This window comes from Astatotilapia calliptera, chromosome 10 (genome assembly GCF_900246225.1).
Source record: "Astatotilapia calliptera chromosome 10, fAstCal1.2, whole genome shotgun sequence".
Lineage (NCBI taxonomy): Eukaryota > Metazoa > Chordata > Actinopteri > Cichliformes > Cichlidae > Astatotilapia > Astatotilapia calliptera.
In genome coordinates this window covers 2,247,425-2,259,284 of record NC_039311.1, presented here as the reverse complement: position 1 = coordinate 2,259,284, position 11,860 = coordinate 2,247,425, and the positions used below count along the sequence as shown (strand labels likewise).

The 11,860-nt window shown below is 45.6% G+C and overlaps 1 protein-coding gene across 1 annotated transcript; it reads left to right on the top strand.

Annotated features, from left to right (window-relative positions):
• The first annotated feature begins 2,549 nt into the window (after positions 1-2,549).
• ripk4 (receptor-interacting serine-threonine kinase 4) lies at positions 2,550-10,978 on the top strand. Its single transcript, XM_026182616.1, has 8 exons — positions 2,550-3,063; positions 5,291-5,582; positions 6,322-6,470; positions 6,801-6,850; positions 7,967-8,125; positions 8,327-8,442; positions 8,937-9,177; positions 9,270-10,978. Exons 1-8 carry the CDS (start codon positions 2,876-2,878, stop codon positions 10,517-10,519), a joined length of 2,445 nt encoding a protein of 814 aa, XP_026038401.1. The 5' UTR covers positions 2,550-2,875; the 3' UTR covers positions 10,520-10,978.
• Positions 10,979-11,860: the final 882 nt, after the last annotated feature.

Genomic DNA, 11,860 nt, shown 5'->3' with positions numbered 1-11,860 from the left:
TGGCTGTGTCTCGGGAGGTGGAGCAGTCCAGTCAGAAAGTTGGCGGTTTGATCCTTGGCTCTTCCAGTCGGCACGTCGAAGTATCCTTGGGCAAGATACTGAACCGTGAATTGGCCCCGATTCCACTCGCACTCAAGAGTACGAGTTTCACGTGGTTGTAAGACAAGATGTTTAGATACAGAAGGAAGCACGTGTGTGTGTGATTAGTTGGATGAGGGTTAGAGGGGAAGGTTATAATTTACAGGCTATAGTATGTAAACTTTAATAAACCTGGATCACGAGCACATAGATGTTTAATGTTGTTTAAACATGGCTGACGTGGGTACAGGATTATTGACCTGCTTCTAGAAAAAAAACCCAGATTCTCCAGTATTTAGAAAGGTCGAATCAGCTTTGCTTTCTATTGTTTTGTTCTATTTACATGAGGTCTCATATCTCATCCCCAAGCTCAATGAGTTCATATGAAACTACCTCCAGTAGATGGCGATAAAGTTCCACTGACAACTACTTGATGTTGATTTCCTGCTCACGACTTTGAATTCCTTGCACCCATTGTGTTCACTCATTAAAACATTCATAAACACGCCACCACCTTCTGCATCTATGGTAATATGTGTGCCCACGCACAGCCCGAGGGGACAAAGTGCATGATGGGAAGAACAAAGCATACTGGAAAGATGTCAGAAGCAAACACGATGCCAACACACACAGGCTGTCGCAGGCTGACACTTCCTCTGTGGCATTCTTAAACCATTAGACTGCAGTCATTTATATGTTTTAATATCAATTAGACAATCATTTATATTTCTACACCGTTGGCGCTACCTCGCGCTCCCTGTTGCAGATCGTTTAGGTTTAGTTGTGTTTGTGATTAACAGAAGACGGTCCTGATTGGTTTGGTTTTAATCAGATAAATAAAAGCAGGTAAAAAGACACGTTTAATACCATTTCATACATGTTTGTTTTTGATTCTAATGACCAAGAGAGAGTGCACACACACTCAAAAGGCCCTGCAGCTTTCCCCTTCTACAGTAACCGCTCCCCCGGTCTTTCTGCAGAGCCTCAGGGAGCTGAACACTGATAACTGCTGCAGTGATGGGAGCCAGCAGGCCGCCTGGCTCCTCACATACCACTAAGATCTGCTCATTGTCCCAGCAGCCTCCCAGATAACATATTTATACCTCCTACCTGGTCATTCCAGTTTTCTCATTAACTCTGGGGTGCAGGGAGGTGATATCACATCTTAAGCAGAGGTAAACAGAGAGGTTGGTTTGTCAGACACTAGCAAACGGCAACACAGAACAAATTCACACGTTTGGAGAAATCATGCTTTTACAGTCGCGTACCGTTGCCCACACAAGCTGAAGAACACCAGAAGAGCACTGTTTTGGTAAAGTCCAAGAGAGGGAATTTTGGAATAGTTCAACTACAACAATCATTTTCATATTTAACTTAAAAGCTTAATCATGTTTATTATCTAATAGTTTAGGTAATAATTTGAGGAAGGGGCTCGTTATGTTTATTCTGTTTAGTTTTCCACAACAACAGTTGCCTCAAGGTGCTCTATATAGTAAAGTAAAGAAGCTACTATATCAGAGAGAGAGAGCAATCAGATGTCACCTATGAGGATGCACTTGGTGACAGCGGTGAGGAAGAACTCCCTTTAAACAGGAAGAGTCATTCTGCAGAATGAGGCTGAGGAACGACACTCGTCTGCTGTGAGAGGTGGGAGGGCAGAGAATGGGGACGAGGGCAAAAAGGTCTTAATCCGAGAGACGTTATAATCCGGTGTTTGGGATTCGAGGCAAAATGTCTCCCTGAACCAACCTCGCAGAAAATAATCCCATGATTTCAAAAACCCAAAGTCAGTCTAAGAACGTTTCTAAAACAGAGCAGTCGCAGATAACAGGCTAATCTTCTTTTTATGATAGCACAAAAATAAATAATTTACCAGCTGGTGCCTGCGTGCAGGAGGTGTCCTTGAATAGATATGCTGTAGCTCTATCAGCTCCACAGCTGATATTTTATTTCTGACCTTGACCTTAAAAAGTATCCAACACACACCTGTAGGACAGGTGCACACAGGAAAAAGTGTCACACTCATTAACTGGCAACCCAAATGAATACAATTTGAATTTAAGCACACAACAGATATGAAACAGAACTCCTGTGTGCGTGCGTCCTTAGATCGATGCGGTGTATCTGCAGAAGGCATTTAATGAACATATGAATTATTGAAAGCATATGTATGGAGTAGCAGAGAATGTGGAGATTAAAGGCCTGCATGGAAATGAAATATGTTAAATAACACAGATCTTTGTCACTGGTAGTAACTGTAACAGCTGTAACAGAAGACATTGTTCCCTCAGCTGAGCAAAAGATGAGTCCACACATTCTGTAACCGCTGGGTCAATATCACGTAACCCACCTCAGGCGGCTTTAGCAGTAAAATGGACCACGGTGGGACAAAGGTGTGTTTATGAAATAGCTTCCTGACTTCATGGCTTTGTTGCAGAGACCGTTCTCCTGCTTTCTCGGAGCATATATGAGACAGCGTGGGACTTCAGGACATTTGGAAAGCACATGTGTAAAGCCTTTCGGTGGCAGTGTGGTGTGGCTTGTCAAGTTCCTCCAGTGAACTTTTCCATCTCTGCTCTGTGTTTCAAAACCAGGGTATGATGTCACAGTGCAGCAACACAGGCCCAGCCCCTCCTTTTCACCTGAATAGAGGGAGGAGCTGTGCTGAGCTAGACGAGGGGAAAAACAAGGAAGAGCCCACAAGTAGGTAGGTGGTGTGTGAGTGTACACTTCCTCTGATTTTGTGGTTGGAGTCAAAGAAGAAAAAGGAGTTTACCCTGCTTGCGGGTTTCTCAACATGGATATGGATATCCCGGATTCTCCACACGGGAATATGGGGCTGTTAAGGACCTTTGATTCCTCTGAGTTTGGAAGCTGGGAGAAAATAGGCTCAGGTGGATTTGGACAAGTATACAAAGTCCGGCATGTACAGTGGAAAACATGGCTGGCTATCAAGTGCCCTCCCTGCCTTCATGTGGATGATAAGTAAGTCACAGCTGTTTAGTGTTCATCTTTTCCTGGTGTTGATGAAAAAAGTAGTATTGTCCTCTGGCATAGTTCAGATGCTTCCTGTGTTTTTGGTCTTTCTAAGTTCCGGATGTAGAAATCAGTCTGAACCAGGTCCTTTTCTGTCAGCGTGATCGTTTGAAGAAATCTCTGGGCAAATGCTAGACGCAGGCATGAGAAAGTGAACACCAGATAATGTGTGACTCATCCTCTGCCAGCCTAGAAACACTGTGGGGGCTGTAAAGGTGCCTCAACGCTAAGCAAGAGGGCATGTTTGGATATTTCGACACTGCTGAGTTGTGTTGGAGGGAGCACTGACATGCAGGTTGATCTCTGGGGCAGCTCCACAGTGCTGAGAGCTGTTTGCTTTTCCTGCTGTGAAAGCTTAACTGCTGATCTCCCCAATAAACAGTGTTGTGGACATTTCAATAGGTGGGCAGAATGGTCTACAAGTTACATCACCATCTAGAATTCTCTTTCATACTTCAGACTGATAAATCCCTCGTTTGCTCTGCCGGGATCTCACAAATGAAAGGAAAATTAGTGAGCTGTACATTTCTCGAGTGTGTTTGAGGCTGACCTGCCTCAAACCAGCTTTGGAAGAAGAGAAGTTTCCATTTCCATGTAACTCTGCGTACACAAACTGACTTCATCAGCCACACATTAGAAATATTAACTGACAAGATCCATTCATCCATTTTCTTCCCCTTATCCACTTCAGGGTCACAGGGGGGCTGGAGCCTAGCCCAGCTGCTGATTGGTGATAAGACCTCTTCATTTAAAAAAAAAAAAAAGTTGGTTTATTGATATAAATCATCACTGACATCAATCTTCAGCTACACTGATGCAACAAAGACAGTCCGATTTTCTTATCTAGTCACTGTGACCAAAACAGGAACTTTGACGACTTCCCCCCAAACCTGCGGTGCGACTTATAGCATCCGATGAGGCTGAACCAAAGATACTATCACCCTCAAACATCTGCAGAGCACATAAACAGTCATTTGACTGCGACCGTCGTTCAGCCACACATAACATCCAGGACTCAAAGCCACCTTTGTGTGCCTGTGTCGCAGGCTGCCACTGTGTGGCACAGACAATACGAGAAGCCGCAGAACCGGTCTTACCGGGCCTCTCTGTTAAAACAGGGACATTGTTTGGTTCAGCAGAGCCGCTGAGCAGCACTTTGGATTAGATGAAGTACTTCGCAAACAAGCGCTAGCCCGTTCTTCCATGACATGTTTGATTATTCCTACCAGGCAGATTCGGGGAGATCCGTACCTCCTTCACTTGTACTGCCACAAAGAACTATTATAACCAGACACACACTTCTTTATATATATTTTTTAATTAATGACAAACTATGTTTCGAACTTTCTTATGTTCGTCTAATTTCTTTTCGTTGATGATAGAAAAACAGAAGCCCTACTCCAGCTCTGCCTCTGGAGCACATTCCTACAAATAAACTCATGAACAGTGATTTATCTCTCTCTCATCAAGAGGCTCCATTTTAAAAGCAACCTTTGCTTAAGGCATGCAGTGAGGTCATGAATGGCCCACACAATTGTGTTTGAGGTATGTCAGCAGGCCCGGCAGACTGATAAGGGGCACTGTGCACAAAGGTTGAGCGGCAGAGAACAAGAGCTGGGTTTGAGCTCCACATGCTCTGCAGACCAAGGTGGACTGTCTTGAGCAGAACCACCAGCCGGGGAAGACCTGGATTATAGTTGTATACAGAGGTCACGCCTCTACACCCTTCAAGGTTAATGTTCATAAATATTTGGCATAGCTAAGAGCTCAGTAAGGATGATGTGTGATGTGCAGGAATTTTGGTTAGGACAAAAAGTTATACCAACTATTGCAGCTTAATGAGCAAAGCGTGACTTCAAAGTCATCATGTTAATGTTTTATGGGAGGGCAGGTTTGATAGATAAGCATGAGTCGAGGAATGTGTGAGCCTTTGTTTTAAAAAAGCGATCACCCAAATAACTTCAAAACAGATTTCAGCTGCGGCACCCCCACCCTCCCCCAAACCCCCAGGATGAGTGGATGAGTGGAAAAGCAGCAGTAAACTGGTGGATGTTTTTTTGCACTGTTAAGAACTGCTGGGTCACCCTCAGCGACAGAGCCTGGTTCAGGAAACGCAATAAAATGCAGTGTTGTGTAGTCCGTGATCTTTTATTTTTATTTTCCTCCTTGAACACAGGGATCGTTCCGAGCTGCTCGAGGAAGCTAAAAAGATGGAGGCAGCCAAGTTCCGATACATCCTGCCTGTGTACGGGATCTGTGAAGACCCCCAGGGGCTGGTCATGGAGTACATGGAGACCGGCTCACTGGAGACCCTGCTGGCCAATGAGCCGCTGCCCTGGGAGCTCCGCTTTCGCATCATCCACGAGACTGCGGTGGGAATGAACTTCCTGCACTGCATGAACCCACCGCTGCTCCATCTGGACCTGAAGCCGGCCAACATCCTGCTGGATGCTCACTATCACGTCAAGGTAGAGAGTTTGTGATGAAGCTTAGAAGGGAGGAAACACACACACATAGTTTGTTGTGATCTGTAGTTTTGACCCAGGTGTGTGTTTGTTGTTGTTTGCACGATCCTTTTGCTTTCTGTAATTTGTAATGGAATAAGCAACTATGGAAATCTACAGTATGTTTATGGAAATGTGATGATGTCATGTTTTAATGCTAGAAGAAAGCTCAGACATGAAGTGAAACCACAGCCCTCTTTGTTTTAAAACTGTTTGTTTGGCACTTTCAGGAGAAATCCCAGTCATGAGGTGCTTTTCTGCTCCCCTTCATCATTCTTAAATTAGTCCTGCACATGTTTTTTGTCTACAGGTGTCTCCTAGCCTCTGTCCAAGCAAAACAGCAAAGCTGTACTAAGAGTAATGGGTGGGAACCGTCATTTCTAGTGTTTAATACCTGGATGTAAACACCTCACCTGGGCTTGTCCCAACAGGATTAATTTAGCTCCTATTAAATCTCCTTGTCTGTGTGTGTGTATGTGTGTGTGGGTGTGCACTCCCCAACACAAATCTGAAGGGCCTCTCCTCTCCTGCAGGCTGGGACATGGCTGGGTTGCCCTCATCATACCGCTGAGTGCACATAATAAGAGCTTAGCAGCCTGTCATAGTCAGCGGGCAAAGTTAGTCATCACTGCCGTGGTGTTTCATGAGAAAGGCAGAGGGGTTGCTCTGTTGGAGGGTCTTATCTGATCTCTTTCTGTCTCAGATATCTGATTTTGGGCTGGCCCGCTGGAACGGCTTGTCACGGGCTGATGACATCAGTAGAGACGGCTTCTGCGGCACTATTGCCTACCTTCCTCCTGAGAGCATCATAGAGAAGGACAGAGTGTCGGACACCAAGCACGATGTTTACAGGTTGGGCTTTTTTTTCATGCACTTTGCATGCAAGCTTTTTGTGTGAACGCAGGGTTTTTTTGTTGTTGTTGGGACATTTTGTGTGTTCAGTTAAGCTCTGACTCACACTAAGATTAATCACATGGATTTGGTATGATACTTTGTCTGTTAAGGGAAATAAGTAACTTATTCCTACAGTGGAAATGGAAATTTCATTCCCTAAAGTAGAACTTGTAGAGTAGGGTAAATGTACTTTATTTACACAGTCTTCTGCTGCACAACCTGACATCTCAGACCTATTCCATGAAAGATTTATATATATTTATATGTATATTTTTGCCTGTTTTCCAGTTTCTCCATCGTGATCTGGGGGATTCTCACACAGAAGAAACCCTATCAAGGTGAGCCATCCAACAAGATGTCCATCCAACCGTGTCTTTTATGATCACCAATGTCAGTCTGATAGTTTAGCTAGAACAGCAGGTCTAGTAGTTCGTGTGGCATGCCTCCCCTACCTCTGTAACATCTGTAAACAATCAGTAACAAATAAAAGGTCCATGATGAGTTTGAGAAAACAGGTCAGCGTTGTTATCATCAGAAAACCTTTTTTTAAAATTTCCCCTCAACTTAGTGTCTCCCCATTTTCCACTGGAGTGGCTCTGCTTGACAGATGGACCATAAATGTACTCAATAGAAATACTTTTTTCTCTAGTTTGGCCACAAGAGATGGCTGAACTGGCTAAATAAGTTATTAACAAGTTTGCTTATTTATAACAGAAGCTCTAAACTCCAATTCTACACAATCTTCTACTTAATAAATCGACTTTCAATCTAGTTGTATCATTTTACTTGCTGGAATCGACTCTCTAAATTTCCAGTTAACACAAGGTAAAAATAGTTGCACCTTTCAAGGTGTGTGTGTGTGTGTGTGTGTGTGGCTCTGCACACAGAAGCTGTAGTTTGTGTTTACTCTGTAAATTCCAGAGGAGGCAGGTGGACAGGGCCAGACTGGCAAGCACGATGTTTTTTTCCCAGGCGTATCAGGTAGCAGTTCACTTTCTGAAGCCCGGTGCCAAGGTGAGGTAGCTGGGTTGGCACTGGCACCGCCTCTGTTGATCCAGATATAATTAAAAAGTGATAAGTGGCCTGGTTACCATCCCTTCCCGTTTTCCTCCTCCACCTGCAAAGGGTATTACGGCTACAATAGGAGGTGAAGTAGCTGTAAAGCCTCCACCTGTTTGTTCTGAATCACTGACTTGGCTGATCCCACATTCAGATAGAATTGGCTAGACGAGGAGCTCGGAGTGCTTCCGTGGGAAACAACAGACCACGCACTTCTCTTTCTGAGGACGATGGCGACGATAAAGAAGCGATGATGGCATAACGATAGACGCTGGTTCTATGTGTCATTACCAGAAAAAGCATTATAGCAGACTCAGACCACGTGACCACGTGCTTTTTGAGTGAAACAAAAAGGACTTTTAGAAACTGAAGTACTGCATGATTTTGCCCCTCAGGAGAGAACAATATCCTGCAGATCATGGTGAAGGTGGTGAAAGGGGTGCGTCCAGACCTGGGAGCGGTGCCACGATGTCGACCTTCAGCCTGCACAGGCTTCCTGACCCTCATGCAGCGATGCTGGGCCACAAAGCCCGAAGCCAGACCCAGCTTCCAGGGTAGGTTGTGCCTCTACCTGCTAACAAACAGTGGTCAACCCTCGTTAGCACTATAGGAATGAGCTTGTCCCTTGAACTGCACACTCTGTTCCCTCACTGGCTGTGTGAAAGGCAGTGCTATGGCGCTCTTCTTCCTTTTTGTATTGCATAATCCCATCCCTGCTGTTAATGCAACCTGACCTTGAGACGTTGTTGTTCCAGAAATCACATCTGAAGCCGAGGAGCTCTGCTCTAAACCTCAGGAGGAACCCAAATCACCCAGGTTATCAACATCTGACCCAGAGCCCATGACCCCTAAAGCACTCACGGGTGACCAGGTACGATACGACGGCGAAGCTTTTACTGCTTTTACATGACGAAGCTACATGTCAATGTTCTTTTTGTTTTTTCTAAGACATAGCCATGTACTCTCTTACACATTTTAGCCTGAATTTAAAACGTGACCCCTCTCAGTGGTTCTATACTTCAGTCTCTCTCAGCTGATGTGTTCTGCCATTAATATTTAACTACTCATCCAGACAACGAGAGGCTTATCTTTACAGAGCTCCAGACATAATTCTTATGTTTGATCCTGACCAATCATTGCATCACATACGAGGAATGTAGACTGATGGCATTGTTAAAACTCTGTGTGCTGTTGTGTACGTGACTGGAAACAAACATCCTGTTCACAGGAACTGATGGCTCCTATCAGTAGTGTTTAGATAAATCAGCTGTGTGAACTTTCACACCCATTTCGTATGTGTTACACACTGTATACTGTAACATTGTGTCAAACCGCACTACCCTACCTGCCTTTTTTGCTCTACAGGTTAATGACAACAAGCCAGTGCGTCCGAAGTCAGCCATGTTACCCGAGAAGGATTACAGCCTGTCTGAGCTTCTGAGCCAGGTGGATTCTGGGATCTCTAGGAGCTTTGATCGCGTGAAGGAGGACAGCTGTCACAGCAAAGAGAGCACCTGCAAGAGACTGTCTGGGATTTCCTCTGCAGATTCTGCCTTCTCATCCCAAGACTCTATCACGCTGTCTTTTGAGAAAGAAGGCACATACGGTAAGCGTGCATCAAAGACCTCTCCTGTGAATTATATAAAGTAACACGAAAAAATGTATCATTATTTATCACTTTTCCTCCTTACTGCTCAGATTCTGCTGAGGTCCAGAAACGAAAACTGTGTGAGGCCATCAGGAACAAAGACACTGCCAAGCTGATGAAGATCCTCCAGCCTCAGGATGTCGACCTTCTCCTTGACGGAGGAGACAGTCTGCTCCACCATGCCATCAACTTGGGTAACGAGGAGGCTGTCAAATTCCTCCTCCTGAACAACGCAAATCCTAACCTCGCCAACGGCCGCGGCTCCACACCCCTTCACCTGGCCACAGAGAAGCACCTGAAGTCACTGGCAGAGCTTCTGCTCGGCCGGCGCAGCACCAATGTGAATGCCAAAGACGAGGACCAGTACACAGCTTTGCACTGGGCAGCCCAAAATGGCGACGAGGCTATCACGCGCCTGTTGCTCGACCGGGCGGCGGCCATCAACGAGACCGACGGACAGGGACGCACGCCAGCTCACGTGGCCTGCCAGCATGGCCAGGAAAATGTGTTCAGGGTGCTGCTGAGCCGTGGTGCTGATGTTCAGATCAAGGGCAAGGACAACTGGACGCCGCTCCACTATGCTGCCTGGCAAGGGCATCTGGGCATCGTCAAACTGCTGGTTAAGCAAGCCGGCGCCGACGTAGATGGTCAAACGACAGATGGGCGCACGCCGCTGCACCTGGCTTCTCAGAGGGGGCAGTATCGAGTGGCACGGATCCTGATTGAGCTGGGAGCCGACGTCCACATGACATCAGTTGGATCAAAGACGCCGCTACATGTGGCGGCTGAAACGGGTCACACCAGCACCTCTCGGCTCTTGATCAAACACCAGGCAGATATCAATGCTCAGAGCGCCCACGGACTCACTCCCCTCCACCTAGCCTCCCAGCGGGGCCACCTGCCCACAGTCAAGATGCTGATAGAAGAAGGGGCAGACCCCTACAAAGCTAACAGCGCCCTACGCACGCCCTGCCACATGGCGGCAGAGGGTGGACACTGTGAAGTCCTGAAAGAGCTGCTCAATCACTGTCCAGACGGTGGCAGCCTGTCAGATGAGCAGGGCCTCAGCCCTTTACACCTGGCGGTGCAGGGCGGACACTCGAACATCATTACTATGCTGCTGCCGCAGGACTGCCAGGACTTAGTTACAGAGAGCTCTGTGCAACCAGCAGCCGAAGAGCCCGCACCAGCAGAAGCTAGGCACCTCCAGAGGAAAGTTGTCATTCTCAAACTGACGGAGCACGGTGACAAAGACTGCCCACAATCCATCAGTGCACACTGTGCCTCCGCTCCCTGCTAACAGGAGCAAAAACACTGTACAGGACTGTTTTGGTTTGGTGTTTTTCCATGCTAATCCTCTGCTGCCTCACAAATAGGCATGGGATAGTATTCCAGTCTTTTAATTTTTTTAATTGTGCCCTACAAGCACTGTAATATTGTTGTAAATACATACTGTAAATAGAAAGTATTAATACCATTTTGTGTTTGAATTAAAAATGTTGTTTACTTTTTTTTTTTTTTTACCTAACAAACACATTTTGGTTTCTTTTGTTTTCTTTGTACGTAACAAGCATGTGTCCCGTGTCCTCTTGGAATCCTTTTACACGATCATTACTGCAGCTGGCATGCCTGTAAGTTATTTTTAATAGATTCACAAAAACTGACTCATCGAGCGTTTTAGGAAAAAAGCATTCAGTGTTCTTCAACTTGTTACATATCAGTGCAACATCCATTAAACATCTGAAAATCTTTTGTTGGACCCTGGTGTTTGTTTCCTTTTTGCATTTTGTAAGAAAGAAGATCAAATAAAAACGACATGCATGAAAAGTCAGACGTGGTAAGATCAAACTAACTATAGTTCCTCGTGCTTTAATGGTTAGCTAAATTGTGCATAATTTTCAAGGTAATGTTTGTGCAATAGCCCAATTTATCTCCATGTTCTTAAATCTTTTGCAGCGAGAGAAAGCACAGATTTAACTCGTTCACTCAAAATGGGAACGAAACTTTGATAGCATCAACACGAGTGTTTGTGCAACAAAGTCATTCCACTCTCCTCCACAACATATCTTTTGTGCAGTCTTGTTCCTCTAAAGCAAAATTCAAGAAGTGCTTTCTGAGAAGGTTCTCTCGACAGCTCGTGTCGTGTTTCGCAGTCGGCGGGTCTCTGCCGACTGCTCCAGCTGCACGTGTGCAGGCATTATAAGCCTTATGTCAGGCGCAGTTGGCGTGTCTGCATCTGCAGCCTCACCTGGAGTGTTATTATTATTTTTATGCCTCAGCTCTGCTGAGGAGCATATTCAGCTTGGCGCAGACCATGGGAACTGCCCCTGAGGGGGATCACAGGCTCCAAGATGATGAATGAGCGAGAAGGGGCGCTGATGTGCTACCTGCAATTCCAGCCTGTTGGCTAATTCCTCAGACCACTTTAACTTTTCATCGTACTCTAAAGCTAACATGCCACTGCTGATGCCTCAAGGGCTCAGCTTTTTGTAACCAGAGAAACATTGCGGCTGGCTGATATAATTGTTCTGGGTTTTTTTAAGCTCATGTTTGCAGAGACCCAGAAAATGAGCCTGTTAAATATCTGCAACGTGATGTCTCTGCTTTGTGTACATAGCACTCTGTCTTATGCGTTGCTTGG

Excerpts from the sequence above, each read along its gene's own strand:
- ripk4 (XM_026182616.1), top strand. The coding sequence starts at position 2,876 with ATGGATATGGATATCCCGGATTCTCCACACGGGAATATGGGGCTGTTA. Across the intron at positions 6,471-6,800 it reads ACCAAGCACGATGTTTACAG|TTTCTCCATCGTGATCTGGG; the intron begins GTTGGGCTTTTT and ends CCTGTTTTCCAG. Across the intron at positions 6,851-7,966 it reads ACAGAAGAAACCCTATCAAG|GAGAGAACAATATCCTGCAG; the intron begins GTGAGCCATCCA and ends TTTGCCCCTCAG.